At 48.2% G+C, this 23,220-nt stretch overlaps 5 protein-coding genes across 5 annotated transcripts; 1 reads left to right on the forward strand and 4 right to left on the reverse strand.

Moving 5' to 3' along the window:
- Positions 1 to 978: 978 nt before the first annotated feature.
- On the reverse strand, positions 979 to 1,323 carry GLAREA_01201 (uncharacterized protein; the record flags this gene model as incomplete). Its single annotated transcript, XM_008088417.1, has 1 exon — positions 979 to 1,323. The coding sequence occupies one exon, from the start codon at positions 1,321 to 1,323 to the stop codon at positions 979 to 981; it is 345 nt and encodes a 114-aa protein (XP_008086608.1).
- Positions 1,324 to 5,340: 4,017 nt separating this feature from the next.
- On the forward strand, positions 5,341 to 5,661 carry GLAREA_01202 (F-box; the record flags this gene model as incomplete). The annotated part of the gene is made up of 1 exon (XM_008088418.1): positions 5,341 to 5,661. One exon carries the CDS (start codon positions 5,341 to 5,343, stop codon positions 5,659 to 5,661), a length of 321 nt encoding a protein of 106 aa, XP_008086609.1.
- A 1,928-nt stretch (positions 5,662 to 7,589) lies between these two features.
- On the reverse strand, positions 7,590 to 9,505 carry GLAREA_01203 (uncharacterized protein; the record flags this gene model as incomplete). Its single annotated transcript, XM_008088419.1, has 3 exons — positions 7,590 to 8,917; positions 8,965 to 9,391; positions 9,443 to 9,505. The coding sequence occupies 3 exons, from the start codon at positions 9,503 to 9,505 to the stop codon at positions 7,590 to 7,592; spliced, it is 1,818 nt and encodes a 605-aa protein (XP_008086610.1).
- A 2,533-nt stretch (positions 9,506 to 12,038) lies between these two features.
- Positions 12,039 to 14,091, reverse strand: GLAREA_01204 (uncharacterized protein; the record flags this gene model as incomplete). Its single annotated transcript, XM_008088420.1, has 3 exons — positions 12,039 to 12,660; positions 12,992 to 13,411; positions 13,538 to 14,091. The coding sequence occupies 3 exons, from the start codon at positions 14,089 to 14,091 to the stop codon at positions 12,039 to 12,041; spliced, it is 1,596 nt and encodes a 531-aa protein (XP_008086611.1).
- Positions 14,092 to 14,675: 584 nt separating this feature from the next.
- GLAREA_01205 (Thiolase-like protein) lies at positions 14,676 to 22,802 on the reverse strand (the record flags this gene model as incomplete). Its single annotated transcript, XM_008088421.1, has 9 exons — positions 14,676 to 16,044; positions 16,093 to 16,508; positions 16,648 to 20,069; positions 20,126 to 20,575; positions 20,635 to 21,079; positions 21,138 to 21,465; positions 21,593 to 21,681; positions 21,756 to 22,086; positions 22,138 to 22,802. 9 exons carry the CDS (start codon positions 22,800 to 22,802, stop codon positions 14,676 to 14,678), a joined length of 7,515 nt encoding a protein of 2,504 aa, XP_008086612.1.
- Between the last annotated feature and the right edge of the window lie 418 nt (positions 22,803 to 23,220).

Raw genomic sequence — 23,220 nt, forward strand, 5'->3', positions numbered from 1 at the left:
TTGGCATTGACAGCACCCAACAATACCCGCAGCGGATGCGTTGCACCGTATTGACGCGCAAGGTGGTTGCGATAAATGATCTATGGACCTCTCATCGCTCCGAAGAGAGGAATACGATCGTGGACGCGGGGTTTGACTGGATCAGCAAGCGTGTTTGGACTATGCGCTGTATCAATCCAGCATCTCCTTTGTCAAAAGCGCTTCTTCACTGGCTGCTGGATTTTGACATGTAGCCTATCATATTACGCTCATGCTCTGCAGTGAGGCTGCCACGCAGAGTCCATTGAGGGTTAGCCACGTTCGCAAATTCCACCTCATTTTACTTCTGCAGACTCGTCTCATAAGACCAACGCGTTTCCCTCGTTGCTCTCGTCATTTTCTTCAGTCCTTTCCCCATGTTCGTTCGGTGTGAGAGCCACGGAATCCTCTGTACTGCATTCTACGTCGTCTGTGCGCAGAGCTCGTCATGGCCCTGGCTAATCTGCTGCAGCTCGGCGCTTAGTTGACGACAACAAAACATACATCTCAGCTCTCATCCCCGTCTCCCCTCTCGCTGCCTGCGCAACTTGCTGTCAGATCTCGATAACACCATCCTGATATATCCGTCATCTGGTCCGGCACCACGTCAAGCTCGCTGCTACTCGACTTGCCGACCATTGGAGCCGCTGGGCCAACCCTTTAAGCGCCCGGCAATCCTGGACGTCAGTGACCGATCTTGTTGGCATGGTTTTCACTGGAACAACAAACAAAATACGCTATGAACTTGAGCCTGAGGCTTTTGAGAAGTTGCGGATTCGTTTCATCGTTACACACTACTGCTACCTCATTCGCAAAACATTTTCATTCTTGCCCAGGAACCAGTCATTTCCAGCGCCGTTCAGCCATCCAAATGCCATTCCGCCGCAAAATCCGTCCAGAAAACCCCAATAACCAACGAAATGTCTTGAAGCAAGGAAAATACCATCTATCTGAGAAGGCCTATCTTGTCTGCATCTGAGCCTGGCTCCGCTCCCATTGCAGGTCGTTGATCTCCTCCCACAGCTTGCTAATCGTCTCCTTGGACGCGTCGATTGAAGCGCCCCGTTGGTGGCCCCGCTGTTCTTCCTTGTACCATCTTTCGATTCGATCCTCCTCCTTCCGGAGACGGCCATGCTTCACATCGATCTTGGTGCATGTCTTGCACTTGTTATCCTTTTGAATGGTGTTCATGACAAGTTTCATCCCGCAGGTTTCGCCGGTGCGATATTCTTTGGAGCAGTGTTGGCGGAAATGTGACCATTTGTAGTCGCCGCAACTCATCTGGTGTTGATCGTAAAAGCACATGGTGGCCGTGCGTGTGGGGTCTGTCCGTCCGTTAGTCGGGCTGCTTGACGACCACATCTGAAACTGGTGTGTATCTGAACGTTGGAAACTTACTGGCTATGGGTTGGATCTTGGCTTTACTGCTTGGGGTTTTTGCGTGATTGGGCTTTTAGCGAAGCTTATGAGTCGAGGACGCGATAGAGAGTTGGCTTGAAATATCAGGATGAGTTGATGTTCTTCTTGACTGTTTGGAAGACGAATGCTTGCTGATGTTGATACAGAGAAAAAGAACTGGCTGTGACCAACGCTTTTATAGCCTCGCAAGACAGAACCCATCCAGCGAAACTTACCTTACGATTCTATCATGCTCAATGCTTGCGTAGGACTTTGCCATCGCCCCGCCTATTCCGGCCATCACATTCGAGCCAACGAACAACGCATCTCTGCAAGTCGTGCCGTTCTGTCACCACCGGCCTCCATTACGCAGAAGCGATATCTTCTCCTGTGGAACCCCATGGCATCTCCAATCCCTGCTGGACTGTAGATTGCCCTTTTGATACCTTAGGCTGGCCAGCTCAAGGATGATCTGGCCCTGCTAAGGCAATTCTGTGCTTTCCATAGGACGAAGCCTCGGATTAGAATTTGTCTCCTCACTCTTTGTTTGTGGTTGCATATGAGTGGAGGTGCTGCATGGTCTCGGCATATGATGATGGCCATGCAATCTGATCACGTTATGGCCTGTCGATCCATGGCTGTTGTGTCTCCTCGTGGTGGAGGTTATCGAGCGGTCTGGTTACTGGACAACGATATTGCTTTCGTGTGGACCTTCCCGTCTGTGATGAGCACGGGACTCTTGGTCTCCCTGACAGGACCGCGTTTTCTGGAAAGACTTCAATATCCAGTATTGATGAAAACAAATGCCTCACGCCGCAATCACTTCACCCAACCGGATCTGATGGATCTTCGTCCGCGGCTTTCTTCTTACACACATTTTCGCTATACCTGCATTCGGGCTTGTCGTTTTTTCTTTTCGCAAGCCTATATCGATGATGTTAAGGTTCCAAGGCCATCATCCCTTTCGGGCCGCAAACGAATATGCTGGTAGCTTTGGACATTCAATCAAGAATGCATAGGATATCACTTCCAGCTCGAAGCATACCTTGGCAATGCTCCTTGCTGATGGCTTGAAAGTCAGCAGACCGCTTAGTTGCGTGGAAGAATGGATTCACATATGCAACTAGTCTAGCCCGCATTCAATTTTGGTAGAGTGTTCGCGCTTACATCCGTTCTATCCTCTCGCTCTGCTTTGCTCGAACGCCTCGCCATTATGGAGCTGATGCGCTGGCAAACGGTGGTTCTAAGGCAATCAATGTTTCTCTCATCATCACGCATGTGAAGAGCAACATGAGCAGATAGTCTGTGCAGATCTCTGCGTCTCTGTTTCGCCACTCACAAGGGCTTTCTTGCCATGACCGAAGAAATTTCCTCTTCCTTGGGCTGTTGAGGCAAGCTTTCCAATGGGGCTTCACTGACGTGGCGACCTTACTTTGGCTACTCTTCCAATTTCCAGCCAGGTCTTAGTTGAACGGTGATATGATCCGGCCTGCAAAGAAGACTGGGCCTTGTATGGCACAACGTTTTTTCATCATATTTCCGTCCCTCTTGCATGTCTATCACATAGTTCGGGCATATTTCAAAGAGTTCTGCGTAAGGCTTTCTTATTGAAGGAGATGGCAAGAGATGCCGAAGACCAGAAGTCTGAGTTACTGAGGCTCTCAGTTGTGCGTGTACTTTTGGAGCCATGCTCTCTTGGCCCCCTGGCATTTTCTTATCCCTCTCACAGATTGCTCAAATACTCATCATTCAAATTTTGCAAGGCAACTCTTCACGGTGGCAAAGTGCTATACCAATGCAGAAGCTGCAGAAGCCATCACACTATGGCATGACGGGAGACCAACTAATGCCATTGAGCGGCCATGATGACTACTATCATGGCAAGTTGCATCTTGAGGCGAAGTTCTCTACCTGTTCCGTCCCATAAAGGAAGTTGACTTGGATCAGGGGTTACAATTCAATGACGGTCTCACCGGCGACGATGATCGAGGGCTGACTTTTGGCAACATACACGAGGAGGCTGGGAAAGAAGAAAGCCTATCCTACGATGAGGAGAAACCTGACTGCCTGATGTGGGAAGAACGAGCTGATCAACTGTCTGTTAGGTATTGAATCAATCAATTAACCGATGTTGACAAACAAGATATTGATTCTGGCCCCCAGGTGATGTTGTTTTGCAAAATTGATAGGCAGTGAGTGACTAGTTCGGATAAACATGACCCCCTTTTTGACCTCCAGACAAGCGAGAAGGATCATTTAGTTTTTGATATGCGAGAGAAAAACAAAAGATTTTGTGAGCGGTGGTCCGTCGCTCGTGACATGGTGTACCACCTCAACTTGACAGAGATTTTTTTGTTGGGATTACCAATCTCGGCATTCAAACGGTATTTCGACGTTTAGGAGTTGACGTTCTGCGGTGGAGCCACGCTTGGTACACATTTAATCATGTGTTTAGATATCCACTGCGTGTCGTGAGAAATGGTGGGGTGGTTCTCCTGATTGATCGACGAATCAGATGCATAGAAGAGGTGGTCAGCAAAATAGAGTATTCCACACATCGGTAAGCCTCATCGAGTACCTTGAACGGTTCTTTATTGGATGGATGTCTGCAGATGGGATATGGAGGTGAGCAGTGTGGGGCAAGGGTAATGTTGAGAAGCGACATCAGCATCATGGTGGTCGGTAAGGGGTGACCTTTACTCGGCACGCCCCGTAGCGCTCTTTACGATGTGTGGGCTAGGCTGGGATGATAGTAATGAGAGGTCGCCGCCGAGACGACCGGGTTTTTTCTTGCTTTTGCGGAAGCTAGCTATTACATCCCTCTTACCGTACTTGCTTGTCAGACTTTTATCTCCCGGGTTGGCATTCCGATGGGAAGTCCCATAGCTGATCTGATCGGAATCAGCGCTAAGTACCGCTTAGAGATGTTGGCAGCATGTTGCTCTACGCGTGGCATCAAGGCCGGCCTCAGGTTGCGTCCTAGATAGATAGTATGTATGCTGCAATGCACGCCGATTGCACACGACAACAGCTGCGAGGCGATAGCTACCAGAACTGGACCATCAATGGGTTTCCATGCAGCATGCCGTGGAAAACGGCCGCCCTTCAACCGCAGACCGTTTGTTCATCCATCGGTGTCTACAAACACAGGGCGAGTTGAGAGCTAGGCCCCGTCGGCCGTCTCGTTGCATCGTGTGTATGGGCTTCCCCATGCCGAAATCTCATGGTATATGCGGTGCTCTGCGCTGTCCACTTGCCTGCCATGTTGAGGTCGCCTGCACGACGGCCAGCCTCGAATTCCCAATCGCCAATTCTGAGCGTGAGGGTGCTGAGGCGCGGACGCGTTGAGGTGGCCGTGACCGTAACCCGCTTGATGGAGGGAGGCCGTTGCGTACACGACCGGAAGCACGGAATGAATGGGTTCTACGATATGTGATCCAGAAGGGAGTTTGGAGCACGAATTACGTTGTCGTTCACTTGTGCCTGGTTTCGTACGCAAGAGCAGGTAACGGCTGGCTAATCATGAGGTGGTGAGGCGTGGAATTGAGGTGATAGGTAGGTATACACCACGTGACTCCCCATCTTTGACGCCTTGGATTTGCGAACATGTGGGTTTGGGGGCTCCGTGGAGATGGAGATGGTGATTTGTACATATGTGGTGGTTGCTGCATTCGGATGTTTACTGTGAGAGGAGTTTTGTTTGGTTGTTGTTTGGACGAGGCGAGAGGTGAGGTGGGGAATGGAAAAGGGGGTCTGTCGGTTGGAAAGTGGAGGTGGAGGTGGAATGGGTACCCCGCTATTTTCGTGACTTGGACGACGTATCGTGAGTATGTGATGAACAACGCATGTACAGTAAATTCAAGATCGTGAAACCTCCTTCTACCTAGAATTTAAACAATCTCCCACCTTCTCCACTACCTCAACATGCCCACCACCCTAACAACCCTCCCCCCCGAACTCCTCCTCACAATCCTAACCCACCTCGACATCCCCGACCTCCACGCCCTCACGCGCACTTCGCACGCTCTCCGACACCTCTCCACCGACCCTCTCCTCCATACCACGCGTCTCCAGCGCGTGCCCGCTGCCCTCAACCATTCTCTAAACGCGAGACCTAGTCTGGCGTCCCTGATTGCGAAGCAGATATATGTTACGAGGACGACTGTTGTGGCGAGACGGCTCGGCAGGGATTTTATTCGGATAAGGTTGGAGAGGGAGTTGGGGGGGAGGGGGGTGGGTGTTTGAAGGAGGAGTTGGGGGACGGGGGGGGATTGGTTGAGGGATGAAGAGAAAGGAGTGATATAAAATAGGGGGGGTAGAGCTTTGAATGCCTGTTAGACGGTTTAGGGGGAGAGGTACGCTAGGGAAACGGATAGAGGGGCCGGCTAGCGCGATAGCTTCTGGGGTAAGGCTAGTAAGGCGGTTTTAGATAGTAGGAACGCTATACGAGTACGAGGAGTAGAACGGTAGGTTATATATACTATTTTATTAGAAGATATAGGCGAAAGCGGGCTTTAATATTTAATATTTCGGGGTTTAAAACTTAAGGTATACTATATCTAATTCTATAGTATTAACACAATTTATATAAATAAGAAGGGAAATGTAAAGTATACCTCTACTTAAATGCGAATTTTAATTAAAGTACTAGATGGCTTTAACGAGATTCTACCCTACGCTTTCCCCTTTTATACTAATTCCTTATTCTCGTCTCTTATTCTTTATATTCCTAGACTATAAATCGATAGATACTATAACACACTACTTTCCGAACAATTACAATTACTATTTGAAAAAAACACATTCCCTATCTCCACTAGATTAAAATCCTACATAAACCGAAAACAGGATGGAAATCAGTACTCCCGTCTCTACAGCCTGCCTCTGTAGAACCAAACCTGATTAATCTATCGGCATCTTATTTGTGTTTTAAAATAAAGAGGGAATTACTACCACTACGCTCTACATCCTCTTCTGAGAATTGAGCTTTCTGTATTTAGCTAGTATAGTCGAACTTTAGAGTATGTTTTGGAGATAATAGATTAAGGGAGTATATAAAGACATTAGCGAGAACTATCTAGTCTTTAGCAAGCTGCGTAGAAGAAGTTTGCAATACCCATTTCCTTATATCACGAAGTCTTAAGAACGATCAAGTAATTCTCTACCATCTTATCATCATTATTCTTGAAACATATACACATATATTTTCCACTGGAATTCCCCCCCCAGAACACAGCCATCCTAGCACAAAAGTCAAAACCGACCTCCCAACTCCCAGCCCCTCATTTCCCAATTCCATCCGCATCCAACTCTCCCACCCACCCAAAACCCCCCTTTTCGCACTCACACCCCCTATCCTCCCCCACCACACCAATCCCCCTCACATATCCACATCACCAAAGCCCTACACTTAACCCCGAAACACTCATACACCTCCCCTGCTTACGAAAACATAAAAACGACAAGCCCAAAAAAGTAGAGATCTGGATCTCGAAAAGAGTATTCGAGGAACAGCGCAAACGGCATCGTCCCTGATTAGGGGTGAAGGGTAGGTAAATAGATGTTACGAATTCAGCTTGCGAGTAAGAGATGAGAAGAAAATATCTGAGAGAGGGGAGAGTGAGTTCAGAGGATGTTGTATGAGGTGATGTTAGTAAAAAACGTCAATTTAATGTTAAAGATAGGTGGACTACTTGGTGAACAACATTGAAAACCCGAGCGTGGGTTCCATGAATCTCGCATGAGAATTCCAAATCGGAATGTCTTGGGTAGTATCTATCAAGAATCCGATTCTTCATGTTATGGAAATGGTATACTATAGTTGTTTGACTGGAATCTTTAGGGGACGTTATATCATGTCACCTCCTATTCTTCCTATCAAATCATAATTCACAACCGGGATCAAAAAACACATTTATATATAACCACCACTTCATTTGAATCTCTCTTTTCTATCCTCCACTACATGCTAAATACCTATCTACAAAGCCCCCTCCCATCATCTCCCCCTCACCCCTCTCCTCACTTCCTCTCCTCCCCACCAAACTAACAACAAATAAAAATCCCCGCTCCAAATCTGGTATAAAAAGCACGCTCACCTCACAAAAAAGCAACATCAAGTCATGAAAAAATAAAATCTATTCCACACCGTCCACCTATATTTCTAAAGCTCCTCAACTCCTCCTATACCCCTCCGCCCCTCCCATCGGTCCATACCCCGGACTCGGTCCCCCATTATTATACGGCGCCGGACTCGCCAACCTATTAATACTAGGCTGCACATTCATACTCTGCGCCGTCCCGGGCCTTTGTGGACCATTGACGAAATACCCATGCTCGCTGACATTCCGCTGTTGCGGGACGGGACGGGTTTGTTGGGCAGCGGATGCGCTTCGCATGCCTGGGTTGTAGGGAGCGTAGCCGGATGGGGCGGGGGAGTTGCGACCGTTTTCTGGGGACGAGCGGCCCATGTTTTGGTCGTATGGTGTTTGTTGTCTTATTGATGGTGGTCCCATTGGGGTATTCGAACGCATTTCGTTCATCGGTCGGGGTACTGGGCGACCGTAACCATCTAGGGTCTGTCCTCCTGGAGTAGCACTCCTCGGGTCGGTGTAAGATACTGGACTTGAGGTGTACCCTCTATCGGCCATGGCGCTCGGCATTCTTGGAGGTCCTTGTGTAATTGGACCTTCACTCCATTGACTCCGGCTTGAATTCGAGGTCATTGGCCTTGAAGGTAGACCATTAGGATAGCCATTGTTCAGAGGCGCTATCGATGGAGCAGGCGAATCTCTTCCACTTTCTGCAACATTTCCCATCAAAGGAGCATTCGAGCCAAAGCTTGTGACGGAAGAGTTGGTTGCATTGCGATTAGGAAATGGTCTCGATTGACTCAAATTATTAAGTTCGAATGCGGGTAAAGTGGCTTGTCCACTAGGGGTTCCAGGACGAGATGAATACAAAGGTAAAGTCTGCATCGTGTCGTTCCTAGTGAGGGTCGGCATGTTAGGTAGCTTGTCATCGTTCTTTGGGTCGAACAGAGTTGGCAAGGTAGCTTGGCGTCCAAGAACTGGCGCCTTTTCTCCCTTCTTCAATCCCTTCTTATCAGCATTTTGACGTCTTCTTTCCTCCTCTTCGATTGCCTTGTTGACTTTGACAGATACAATCTGCGATAGACGTTTATCAACCTTTCTCCGGCAGTAACCAGTAAGTCCACCGTCTCGATTAGGAATGTAATGCCAGAGGAAGAAGGAGTAGAACAGAATGGCTAAGAGCAGTGATAAAACACCAAATACCCAAATGACAAGAGTGAAGATCATTCCTGATAACACGACAGCTTGCTGATTGTTCTGTTCTGCAAGATGTCCGATGTTGGTAAAGAAAGTCGATAACGTCGAACCAACATCCTCTTTGCCTTCAAAGTTGGCTTCGAACACCGCGTAGAGCGTGACTGCGTTGATGACTTGTCGTGGACCTTGGCAAAAGATGATTCGAATCCAAGCTATCAACATCAGCATTGATCATCCAATCGGCATCTCTTTTACTCACACTGAAAGGAGAAATATGTAAACAAGGCAACATATTCCGCACCCTTCTTACTCTTTGTCAACTCTGCAAACACCAGAAATCGCTTGTATCCGCGTCCCGTCTTCGTCCATCGAACGCACTGTAACCGAACCGCCAATGAATCCAGGAAACTCTCAGCAACAGCCCCTCTCTTCATCACGCGCATCGCTCGGAAATGTTCGTACGCAACATTGAGCCACGATAATATGATACAAGCCGAGAATATCCATTTACCGACATCGAGATCGATCGCTGGTGCAATCGCTCCCGACCATTTATCAAACGCGAGCAGGTTGACCGCGGTAAAGGTATCGACACCGTAGACGGCGATGGAGACCACGAGAGAACCGACGAGATATGCGTATGCGAAAGGAGGAAAGCAGCCGGTGTTCTTGAAATCGTTCAGACTCTGTCGCATGGTTAGCACTCCAACTACACCACTTCCAAATCAACCACCTACGATAAAATCCCACTTCTGTTCCGGTCTGAGGTCCTCCTCCTTGACTCTCCCCGAACAGCCCATATTGAAAATGCAAAGAAGTAATTAAAATCGATAATTGCTGGTCCAGCCAAAGCGCCTGGCCGTAAAGAGAGGACGGACGAATTGAAGCACTTTCAATTCCTCGTGTGGAATGTTCGTTCTCGACTGTCGCTTCGCCAATCGATATCGTAAGTCGTTCTTCCGCCTGCGGGTATGTACGACTGCTAAAGAGAGTATGAATGAATGGTGCGTGTGGCGGTGATGTTGGTTCAGGATTCTCGAGGTTGGACAGGCCAAGGGGAACGACCGTAGGAATCGTCGTTCGATGCACAATGCAGAGGTCGTCTGCCGGCACAGCAGCGGTTAACGGTGTGTTCGTCCTGAATACCGGACTGGTTCGCCTTGCGGAGCCTCGTTGCTATTGTCGCATAGAGAATGGTCGGTACGGAGGCGTTGGGCGATCTCACGATGATCTCGGCGAGCAGAGACAATGCTAAGGGAAGCGATTCAGCGCAATGAAACAATCGACGTCAATACAGCCAAGGGAAGGCTGAATAGAAACAACGTCGTCGATAATAGGGATGGTTTCCGTGGTCGGCAGTCACGGCGCGGCTTCTCGATGGTGTCGCTGTTTGCTTTTCCTGCCCACGGTTTGATCGCTGCGGTTGTGTCGCAGATGCCGAATGAGGAGAGATCAGTCGTGAGGAATCGCGCGGGCGCCGAGGGGTATCAATGGATCAATGCGCGAGAAGGAGAGGAATTCTGAAGAGAGCGAGCGAAGGGCTAAATGAGCGACGATGATAACAATAGCAAATGCAACGGCACGAGCAAGATAGCACAACGTATGCAGCCGCACGTAAAGGAGTGTCGAATCTTCCGCGAAGATCAAGAGTGGTGGTGTTGAGCTTATTCCGCTGGTCGTTTCATCTCAAGTTGGGGTGGATGGTCCATGGATGGTCTCTGGTGTTGAGGAAAGGAGTTGCGAATTAGCCTCGTGGACCCGGGTCCCAGAAGCGGGAAAGCGGCAGCGGCAAGGCGACCTTCAAGCGACCAAATGAGGATATACCTTATCCGCACTATTTATATCGACAAGCGCGCGTTTCTGTTGGAACGACCTTTGAATGACCTATGATTTAGCTCTAAAACTCATCCGCAGACCGATTGCATCTTTCCAAACAATTCCTCTTCGAATTCCAACTTCCGTCCTTCCGAATACCCAATATGCCCCGCCGCTTTTCACAAATCCTCCCTTCCCCATCTCTCGCTTCTTATTCGTGCCTCTCACCGATATTCAGGGGTCGCGTTGCCCGTTTGGCGCTACTTGCGCAGGTACCGTTTGCTCCCCGTTTTACCATCGCAGCCATACAGAGGGCTGCATTCAGAGTTGGTGATCTTGCGACAAACGGCGCCGATGTTGTACATATCTGTTCTGTGCACTATTCGTTGTGCATCAAGTCAGCCACATTTCTTGGAATTCTCTTGATCGAAACCAGAATGGTATATGTGGCTGTTCTTCTACTCAAGCGACATCTTTCTCCTCTCTACAGTCTTCCTCGAAATCCTTCCTCAGATCTCAATTCATCCTCCACGCATAAGCACCTTATTCCCAACAAGCAAACCCAAAAAGAAATAAATTGTGCAAGCAGGCGCGGCCACAGACCCGCCAAATGTTTGACCTTAATCAATGAACGTGCATGACTCTCCTGAAACATGAAACGAGGGAGATCAGGTGACACGAACCATTTGCTCGTCGTCGCAATTATTTGTTTGCCAAGTGCAAAGTAACGACGACAGTGATACTGTATACCTTAACAAGTGCCCAATTACTTGGCATTCCTACATCATTGGCTTGAATCAATACAACACAAAGCCTTCTTCCTTTTAGGTTTTAACAGAGTTGATCAATTAGCCACAGAGTTTTTCTAACTACCACTACATCACCTGACAATTTCTCATCCAAGATTGTAAATATCAATGACTTCCAATTCAGCAATATAGAAATGTCTCAATTAAGATCAAGAATTTCGTATAAGCATTAGGCTTGGCTCAGCCTCTCACAACCTCAACGTCCTCCCACCGTACTAGAACTATCTCAAAAGTTAATGACTGAACAGAACATACATTTGTTTTTATGTTGTTTTTACAAAAAAAGCGTGTCAAGCGGCATATAAGATATTAAGGGAAATTCGGTCATGTAGGTTACTCATGTTGCATGTCAGGCTATTGATGACAGATTTATTCTCCATAAAACAAGCACATGCCTTAGCAGACCTCCTTTTGCCAGCATCGATCCACTGTATCTGATACTCAGAAAGGACAGTTTTACACGTTTGACTATATGTTCTTTTTTGATTCATGATGTTAAGTCGGTCAGTCTTATCTAAACTTCAGCCAACTCAGGTTGATCTCAGTAGCAGGTTGTTACAAGTCGCCAACAGTTTTGATGACCTCCGTTGCGCAGAAGTCTAGAAGATGGATCCCGCGATACTTGTGATAGTGATAAGTCAACTAATTCTGCAATTCAATCAAATCGAGTAAAACATAAGCTCAAGGAAAGGAAAGCATTTCACAAACGTTAATCAAAGATTTCCTTCAATTCCATAACCAGCTCATACATGCCAGGCCCTTTCGATTCAGTGGTCATCGCCACGACGGAGAGCCGAAAATTCTGTTTACGGGGTACGAGCTCCCTTGTTAGCCCTCCAACATTCACAATAGAATCTGCCGTGAAATTTGCGACGTCGTGTCTCGAAGGATGTGTAATCAAAGATCGATGAAAGATAGAGCGCACGCCACGGAGATACTCATTGTACTCATTAGTTTTCGGCACAACGATGCTTGCGTGCGGTGCTATGGGCGTCTGCGTAAAGTCTGTTGGCTCGGTGAAGCCAAGTACAACGTACAGATTCTTGAATACTTGGTTGGATGACGATAATGTGATGTTGGTATTACGAGATGGTGCGCCGATTACAACAGCCGCCGTGAAGTTTGGATGCCCATCCGTAATGAAATATCCAGAGAGTTTTTCGTAACCTTCGCTCCAAAGATGGGAAGGCTGTTTGTTGAACTCCAAACCAAGACCCGATGAGTCGTAGATTGTGACATAAAATCTATGGCACAGTCTTTGCTCCAACAGTCGAGACTCCCACGGAAGAATGATCTTAGGGATAGAGATATCGTCTTCTTGGGCTACGCCACTGAATAAATGGGTTAGCATTTATCTTTTACTGTGCTGATATACTGGCTTTAACTTTCTGAAGCGGGCATCCAAAGAAATTAAGAATATGAATTAAACCATAGCATCCCCAATGGCGTACAACTGGTTCGCTAGGAACACAAAGATCTTTGTGTTCCTATGTAGAGAAATATCAGGTGCACTGAAAGAGATGGCTCATAACACTCAACTCTATTTGGCTTGAACTATCAGTCTCACCCTATCCGCTATGTCGACCAATGAATATAAAAGGGAATTAGGCACTGTACCTCCAAGCGACTCCCTCTACTTTATGGCATGAATGTCGAGCATACCCTGATGACGTTTTGACCAGCAAAATCGCAATTGTTCCAGGGATGCGTCTACCAGTGCAATGTAAGACCATGAATAGGCTACCTTTATACACCTGTAACTCGGATTGAAACTGCAGACCTCTATTGGTAACAAAGTATTTCGGTCTGGGTGTGAATGGGGAAGTATCTCTCTTGAAGTTGTTGCAACTGCGAAACTCAGATGGATTACGTGCGAAGATACCGCGATATGTTTGGTCATCTCCCGTCGATGTCCACGCAAACAATGAGAGATCGTGCACGCTCGATACAATAGCTTCTTGGAGTCGAAGAAAAGCCTTGGATCCCTCGCCGTAAATCAGGGGAAGATTAACGTCAAACAAACCGAACAAGCAATATGCAAGGTCTTCAATCCGTGTAGTCGATCTGTCAGCTGCCCAGGACCTTTCGGTAATTGAAAGTCAGTAGAAATTCGCCTATGATCACGCTACAGAGGAGACTGAAGACATGGGAAAAGGGAGTACACTTTGGTGATAGTAGAGCGCACTTGAAACATGGAGAGGCACTTACATCCGTCTAGCGACACACGCTGTTGACAGAAGCTCACTATCCTCAAGGATATCAACGTCGATGCCTGTTATACCTGAAAGCTCTTCCTGCAGGTCAGTTTTGCTGCCTTTCAACTCCCAAGAAGCATTGTAAAATTCAATATCCGCCGGTGCAATCAGCTCTTGCAAGGTCCAGCCGCGAGTGAACCACTTGCAATTCGGTAAATCAGCTTCAACGTTGCTCATTTCACTGAGATCTGAAAGATAGACGTAGCAGATCTTCGAAAGCTTGTACCATTCGAACATCGAATTGATGGCTTCCGACAACTCAGCACTGCTACTCTTGTCGATACAGCACGTATCCACCCAAGCATACTTGAGACCACTGCTCCGAGCTAATTCGCATGTACGATCAATTTTGGAGAATCCGGCCTTGGACCTGGCCTTGTCAAGATCTATCATGTCTTGGAAGCTGACCTCCTCATGCTCCCATGTATGCGACAAGATTGCATACTTCTGATTTTCAGGATCACCAAAGAACTCCAGCTTCAGAGTGGAAGTATTGATGAGCCACATGAGTGCAACGCCGATACGTCTAATGAACAACGGCGGGAAGCTAAGCGTTCTGATGATGTTGGATTTGGCTCCTGCAAGACAATCTCAGCTCTTCATCACGATGCATGGGCGACCTATCAGACACCGAGCTGGGTGGTCGCCGCAATTCTCCTCAGCACAAACAAACTTGCCCTCGAATTGAACACAGGTCAGACTCCTATCAGCTTCAAATTTCATGTCGCAAGTCTCCATTGTACAAATGATATGGGATCGAGATTGACTGTAAATTTGTCGTTTCTTAAGTCGATTGACTAAATTTCGAGGGTTGTTGTTCGGTCGAAACGGCCGCAGTGCCGATTTGGACCAAAGCGGCAGAAACCAAAGCGGTGAGGAAACTGGATTGTCCTTACACGTGATTGCAGGGCAACTCAGGCACCAAGGAGAACACCAAAACTCTGACTCTGTACAGTGGCGGTGTCCACGATGCAACCAATCTTTTAGAGGTATTAGACAGCCAACAAATGTATCAATTTCTAATACTCGATATACTTGCTCACGCATTCCTTGCAATATTGCATTCTCAAATTAGCACAACTTAGGCTTCTCTACTTGGCCATCTTCTTTCTCAATCCATCGCACGCTGCCTGGCCCAATCCAATAAGTGAACCAGAATTCATGATCTCCAGCACGCTTATATCCAGACCAAAAGTTTGTTTCCACCATCTCCTCAGCTCAATAGCCATCAAGCTGTCCATACCGATCTGATTCAGGGTCATTGATGTATCGATATCTTCCTCTTCTTTCATCATGAATCTGAAAATCCTTGCACCAATCTCGTCTGCCAAATACTCGGCATTGGCCGTCACCCCCAGGATCTCAGGATCCAAGGCGGCTCTAGCAAGGAACGACTTGAGCGCATTAGAATTCAGTGTGCTGGAGTCGCCCTTGGTGTCTTCAGATATGTTGTGGAACATTCCCATGCGACGGTCACGCCTCCAAGAGGTTTGGCAATCGGGGTGATTCAGATGAACCTCAGACCTAAGACCCATTACAATATGGCCACTCGACTTCCAGGAGGAGATGTTGTCGTTGGAAGTAGATTCCGCCTTCGTTTTTGGTGGGTGAGAGTTCAGGATTGCCAGCTCCATATATTCTAAGAGCTCTCGCTCTGGAAGGAAGTATAACCCCTGAGATTTGAGCTTTCTTCTGATGAGAGGATTCTCGGCGACGAATCCAATATCATCCACTGGGCACACACCCAAGACAGACGCTGGCAAGCCGAGGCGGTGTCGATACTGAACGAAAGACTCGAGGAACGTGTTTGCTGCTGCATAGTTGCCCTGCCCAGGCTGATCAATCAGGGTAACCAGAGAACTCGTCATGACGAAGAAGTCGAGCTCTTCATCCTTGAAAGTATTGTGCAAGTTCCAGGCCCCTTCGACCTTGGGAACTACAGCTTCTGTCCAGTCCTCGTATGTCATGTCCAAAATTGGAGCGTCTCGAAGCACCATTGCAAGATGGAAGATTCCTTTGACTGGTTTTGTTGCTCTGCTGGCCACTTCCTGAACGGCTTGGATATCATCTGCTTTACCTTGGATTGCTGTGATCTTGCATCCCATACTTTCCAATTCGGACAAGAATGAGCTGTCATGCTCCCCCTGACCCGCACTTCGAGAAAGAAAAATGAGATTACGAGCTCCACGTTCTACCATCCAGGTTGCCACCGACCTCCCAAGACCACCAAGACCACCAGTGAGCAGGTATGAAGCATCTGGATTCAAGCTAAAAACTTTCCCCTTTGGCTTACTGGGGATGTCAGAGATCTGCGCGGGGATCCTGATGACCGCCTTTCCAATGTGATCACCTTTTTGGAGGTGACGGAAACTGCTTGAGATATCTTTGGCGTCAAAGACGGTCATTGGAATTGGTGTGATAAGCCCTTGCGAGAACATGCTGACCCATCTCTCAATTGTACTACGGTCGTCAGTATGTCTTTGAAAGATTCGGTGGGAATTAACTCACGCTCCGACTGTTTCTGGGCGCTTCTTCATTGCGTGCGCGAGGTCGACACAGCAGTACGATCTGTTTGCCAAAAATGGTTCCAAATCGAGTTTCCCATAGCCCACGAGATCTCTCTTCCCGAGTTCGATGAGTTTACCAAACTCGGCAACACATCTCCATGATGCATGCAAAAGCTCTCCTGATAGAGAGTTGAGGACGATGTCGACACCTTGGCCACCAGTTGCATCGAGAACCCCTGCCAGGAAAGAATCGTTTCTGGAGTCAAAGATTCGCTCCCTTGGTATGTTGAGTTTTTCGACGAGGTAATTCGCCTTATCTTCATTGCCCACGGTACAGTAGATCTCGGCTCCTACCATCTTACACAGGTCGATGGCGGCATGACCAATGCCTCCACATGCTGAATGGATCAAGACTGTCTATAGAATTATTAGCAAATATTGCGGCAAGAATGGGTGATTGCCAAAAGTGTGGAATGCTTCTGGTGAAATCCCAAGCTTGTGAACACTCTCACTCGGCCACGGAAACCGCATGATGGAAAGAAAATGAGTGACATACCTGGCCGCTCTTCATTTGACCGACATCAAGTAGAGCTTGTACCGCCGTTGTGTAACATGCGGGCATGGTGGCGCCCTCCTCAAAGCCCAACGAATCGGGTATCCTGACTACGAGGGAGCTCAAGAGAATAGCGCGAGTCGAGAAACATCCTTCCATCGCAACACCACACACATGATCCCCAACAACAACGTTTTTCACGTCAGCCCCAACTTTGCTAACAACTCCCGTCAGCTCCAGGCCCAGAGACACGCTCTTAGATCCAAACTTGAGAACACCCATAGCTACCATGATATCTCGGAAATTCAAACCCACAGCACGAACTTCAATTTCAACTTGATTGTCCCCAACGTCAGATATACTTTCTTCGACCCATGCAAGAGTATCCAGCAGACCTGGCTTGCCTATGACAAGAGTTTGGGCATTACCAGAAGAGGCACAACCCTTTTCGCCAACTTCTTCCTCAAGAGAGAAAGGCTGGTACCTGCCAATCTTTATAACACCCTTATCAACGGCATATTCCTTGTCCGGAGCAATGATATCGTTATCCTCGCGCGTGCGCACCTTTTGGAACACCTTCATGACCAGGGTAGCAAATTCGCTCTCCGATTCATCAATCTCCAGAGTGTGTATGGGGATTGCAAGCTCGGCACGAGCCACTCGAAACGTACCAATAGTTTGTCCAGAGCGCGGATTTTCGCAGGCCACTTGTGTCGGTGGCATCAACCAAAGCATCTTTTGGTCTTCATATTGCCTAAGGATTTCTTGGAATGCTATGAAGTCCGCTTTAGCGATATCTTCGAAGAATCGTCCTTCCAGATCCAGTGTACTTATGATATCTGAATTGTGAGGAAGCATGTCCCCAAAAGCTGTTGTGGTGACTTGGACACCGCAATTCTCTAGCTCTTGGACGAGTCTTAGGGTGATACCTTCCTTGGGATTTCTGCAGAGAATCACCACCGGGCGTTCAGTGACAGCTTCCTGGGGCTGTGGCTGTGAGACGATTGCCGCACAATACTGGAAAGGTGCCTCTGCATCGTAAACAACTACATCAGTACCGGTGAAGCCTGCAGCCTTCAGTTCCATGTCCCACCTCTCTGGCATGATGTATGGCTCCCACTTGCGGTTGTCTGCCTCACCCAGCCACCATCCTGAAAAGTTACCAAAGACATAGCCTGGTGCTCTAGCAAGAGCACAGACTTCCGAAAGAACCAAATGACCATGTGGACGTAATAATGGCTGTAAATTCTTCAAGGTCTGGTTCAAATTTGCAGTTGCATGGACAACATTTGGCGCAAGGATGATATCAAAAGACTGTGCCTTGAAGCCTTGCTCAAACGGATCCTTGGAAATATCAAACACTTGATAGTCCATATTTGGGGCGTACGAGAAGCGTTCTTTTGCTTGGGCAAAAAAGCCAGCAGAGATGTCCGTAAAGCAATAGGTGGAGTAAGCAGGGTTTCCCCCAGCGCGCGCTAGATCCCTCAGAATGAGCTCTGTCGTGCCTCCAGTGCCCGCACCTACTTCCAGAATTCGAAGATTAGGCTTGGTGAGGGATAGCATGTGGATGAAATCTCCAAAGCCGAAGGACACCGCGTTATAGATTTCGGTCAACACATTGTCTTTCATGAGCAGATCGAGGGTGTCGACAGAACCTGTGAAGAGGCCTTCGGCATTCTCGCAAATTCTCATGATACCTGTCGCAACAAGACCGATGCTCTCGTTCGTGTGTAGAATGTTCATGCGATCTTTCATTCCTTGAACGCGTTGGGCACGAGATAGATCGAGGTAAGAAGAGGCATTTTGAACAACTGGGTAATCTCCTGACTTGGCACGCTCCTTCTCTCTTGCAAGCCAGTCCCTGAATTGCAAGAAATGAGGCTGTTCCGTATGCAGCCCCTGCAATCTTTCGTGAGAGTCGAGCAGACAGAGCAATGCCAGTTCCTCCAAAAGTCGCTTAACATCATTGTCGGCCATTGGAGGAGCGAAAAGCGGTGGGATCTCCATGAAGTCAATGTCTGGATACCATTCCAAACGGGCTGCAGCGTGCCGATCAATGTCAACATTGGACTTCTCTTCATCAAGCGGACTCAAACGAGCACCCCGAAGACGAAGTGCGACTTTGCCATCTGCGACGCAATCAAGACCAACCTTGTCATCTAAGCTCCAAGCCTCTGCTACCATTGTGGCAGCACTACGCGAGACGTCCAACTCTTCGATGAGTGTAGGGACACAGAGCTGCGTGAAATTTCTACCAGCTGCCTGAGCAAGAGCCGCCAAGACTACCTGGAGACAGGCGTCGATGGTTGCCGGATGGAAGAGAAATGGTGCTTCTTGTCGACTCTGTGTGTTGCCGATCTCCGCCACTGCCTTGTACTCCGTAGCAGATGATGTGAGCTCCTTAATACCTTGGAATTCGGGACCATATACAAGACCGACACGAGCCATAATCTCATACCAGCGAGCGACCCGGACCTGCCGTTGAAGCGGTTCGATATGGCTTGCTCTTTTGATTTCCTTTTGCATCGGCATGACAAGGCCGTCACAATGCTTGATCCAAGTGCTTCCAGAGTATGATGAGATGGTGAAATTGTACGCTTCTGAGTCAGCGGCGTCTGTGAGCTTGTGGCGGGTAAGATTCGTCACAACTTCCACTGGAGCAGATTCTGTGAGAACCATGGCTGTATGAGCTACGACGTGTCTTACGCTATACCCAGCTTCAATTCCTGTGACTTGTCTAATTGCTTCCCCTGCCATGGCAACATAACCGGCAAATGGGAATATCACATCTTCGCCTACTTTGTGATCGAGCAGCCAAGGCTCGTCTTCTAAGTCCAAGAGAACCCTCCATGATGGGTGGAAGCCAGTACTTTCGGGGATGCGTTGGCCTAAGATGGCATGATGGCCAAATGACCGCAAACGCCAGTCCTTCGCTACTCGACTCTCGTACCAGAATGACTGCGAATGGTCCCAAGGATACGCAGGCAGGCCTCCATCGACCTTTCCGTTGGAATTCAAAGCCTTCAGATTGAGGTGGCTTCCTTGCTGGTATAGCGAACCCATAGCGGATAAGAGGTTTTCGGCGGAATCGCTCGCGCGAAGCATTGTTGGGATATACGGGCATGGTAGGCCAGCATTTGCACAGATCTGCCGCAGTGGCCCTGCAAGCGTTGAATGGGGGCCTATCTCCAGGAAAATATTATGGCTTTGGTCCTGCAACAATCTGGAAAGCGCTGAGCTGAACTTGACTGGAGATGTGAGATTCAGTCCCCAGTACTCTGGATTGAGCATTGAAGACCCGACAATCTTTTTACCCGTCACGCTCGAGTACAGTGGAACTCGAAGATCATTTTGTTTCATATTCTTTGCAGCAAGTTCTTCGTGCAGGAGAGTAGTGTACGGTAGGAGGATATTCTTCATGTGATCTTGGAGAGTCGCAAGTCAGCAAAAACGGTGTTTTTTTCCGGATATTGGTACTTACGGGAGTGATATGCCATCTCCACCTTCAATTGGCGAGCAAACACATCTGGGCTCCGCTCTTTCACAGCTGAGACAACTTTTCTAACCTGGTCCAAATCTCCAGAGATGGTAGTACTGCCTGGACTGTTCTCACAAGCAATGACAACGCCGTCAGTCAGGAAATCTAGAACATCCCCAGCGCCGAGACCAATTGCTGCCATCCCTCCACTCAGGGTCTGCTGTGTGGTTACATAACCACGGTAATATGCTGCAGCAATGGCTTCCGAACAGGACAATGCTCCAGCAGCATACGCAGCAGCGATTTCGCCGGAGGAGTGCCCGACAACAGCACTGGGCTGAATGCCACATCGAGTCAAGGAATTGACAAGAGCAATTTGTATCGCGGTACATAACGGCTGCGCTAAATATGCTTTGCTGATTTGGGATCTTTCAGCGGACTTGAGTAATTCCTCTGAGAAAGAAGTCAGCGTCCAGTGACTTGCATGTAATTGAGGGATACCACAAACTTACCTTCGATGGTCCACGAGGGTGCATGAATGAACGACTGGAGGATCTTATCCATCTCTTGAATATCCTTCCGAAAATTGACATCGCTTTTTATGAGGCTGGCACCCATCTCAGGCCATTGCGCGCCTTGTCCGCTGAACACCATTGTAATTCCTGGTGGATTAACAGCTGCCTTCGCAGCTGGAGCTGCGTCCGTGGTCGAAATGTCCTCGCCAGCCAGGAAGAAAGAACGATGCGGCAGGTGCTCGCGACGTTGAGTTAGAGTATAAGCAACATCTTCAATTCGTTCCGGGTAGGATTCAATGTAACTCTTTAGATTAACGATTTGTTTCTTCAATGACTCTTGTGTGTTGGCCGATACCAACAGGAGCTTGGGGCCCGCTGGCGAGGTCTTGCCCGCAGACTTCAACACTTGAGACCGCACCTCGCTTGCCGAGTCGATAATCGCCTTCACTTACATTTAGTACAATACTTTGAATTAAATGTAAAGGGGTGATTTCACTTACGTGTGCGTTCGTGCCTCCGATTCCAAAAGAATTGACACTAATACGCTCCGCACGATTTTCAGGCCACGGAGTGGGGACCACAGGAACTATGAGTTTTTTCTCCGCGAAAGGAATCTTAGGATTTGGCTTGTTGAACTTTATATTAGGAGGGATTGTACGATGTTCAAGGGCAAGCACGGCCTTGATGACGCTGTTCAGTCCCGACGCCCCCTCGGCGTGGCCAATGTTGGGCTTGACTGACCCGATCAAGACACCTCTTTCGCCAAACACATTACCAATAGCTGTGGCTTCAATCGGATCACCGGTTATCGTACCCGTACCGTGACTTCTGTTTAATAAATCAGCACACTTTTCTCTTCTTTGTTCCAGAGCCGAGAGCCGTGTCTAGAGATCAAACATGCTCCCGCCCATTAGGGAATGGAGCTTGACAGGAGGAACAAAGGAAGAGGACGGACTCTACAAAACCTGTGTCTCGAGGATCCAGTCCTGCCTTGGCATAGACGTTTCGCATCAGTTCTTCGTGGCTCTCTCCATTCGGGGCCATCTATTAGCCTATTAGCATACGTCCTCGCCAGACTATTATCAGGAGAGACTCCTCGCCTGAGTATTTTAACATACCAGTGATGCACTCTTACCATCGCTGTTGGATAGAATACCACGAATGACTGATCGGATTGGGTTTCCATCTTTAATAGCGTCGCTGAGGCGCTTGATATAGATGGCATTGATTGCTTCAGCACGAGCAAAACCATCCGCATCAGCGTCAAAGGTTTTACACGAACCCTCGGGAGAGAGGACACCCACTTGTGTCATTGCGCCAGTGAGATATGGTCCCATTATCAAACTGGTACCCGCAACAATAGCGGCAGAGCAATCACCACTTTGCAAAGCGAGGCACGCCGCATGCAGCCCAACCAAAGACGCGGAGCATCCAGTTTTAACGACTAAGCTGGGAAGATATGTGAGTTCTCTTCCCATTCATAAAGTACAGGATTCTTACCTTGGTCCCTTGAAGTCAAATTCGTATGACACACGATTTGCAATCATCAAGTCACCACTTCCACTAAATCCTGTTGTTTGTGGTTCTCGTGCGATCGAATGCAGCCAATCTTCGCCAAAGGTTCCCACGTAACACCCAATTGGTTTCCCCCGGTAATCAACCTCTCCAGCATTTTCGAGGCATTCTCGAGTCACTTCGAGAATTTGTCGCTGCTGTGGATCGACCTTCTCAAGGTCTGACTTGGTCATGGTGAAGAAGGAGGCGTCGAGGCACGAAATGTCATCTTCGAGAAAGTAGGCATGCTGAGTTTTGATAGCACCCCTCTTCCCTAAGCTGGGTCCAAACCCTTCAACATTCCATCTGTTGGCGGGAATGGGTGTTCTAGTGTCTTTGCCATGGATCAAAACATCCCAAAAGGTTTCATCATCATGAATGCCTCCTGGTAGGCGCATAGCCATGCCGCAGATTGCAATATGCTCCTCAAACCCTTTCTTCATTTCGTGGTTAATCCCGGGGGGTTTTGTATGGCCATTCGTGCCGTTTGTACCATTTGTATGGTTTGCAGCACCGTTTGTACCGTTTGTGCCATTCTTAATTGCATGGGAATTACCATTTGCCAATTTCTCATGATTTGTGTGCCCGTTGGTAGTTCCATTAGACACCATCTTGGAGTCTGTGTCTCAAAAGCTGAGAAGAAATATGTTGAATGTAATTTGGTTTTCAGTGAGTTGATGAGGATTAGCAATAGTACCTCCCACTCAGTCAGTCGGGAGTAATCCTTTAATACTTTTCAGAAGACTCTGTTCAAGGACCGGTCCTACTAGGGACTTTGATTCTACGAAGTTCTTATCAGGATCCTACGATTGAGTATTGGTGCTTTTCGTGCCCGTCACACTGTCGTTGGCTGATATCTTTCACGACACAGAAGTAAGAAGGCGGCGGTCAACATCCTTGTGCTTGTAGGAAGTTATGAAACAATGGAACACCTGCAGGCAGTTTTGCGGCGAATGTTTCTTGCAGCGCGAGGCCAAATTCGACTGAAGACCATCAAGGACCGGACCACCAGTGTGTTGCAAGGCTAAC

This window comes from Glarea lozoyensis (assembly GCF_000409485.1).
Source record: "Glarea lozoyensis ATCC 20868 chromosome Unknown GLAREA7, whole genome shotgun sequence".
In the NCBI taxonomy this organism is placed as follows: domain Eukaryota; kingdom Fungi; phylum Ascomycota; class Leotiomycetes; order Helotiales; family Helotiaceae; genus Glarea; species Glarea lozoyensis.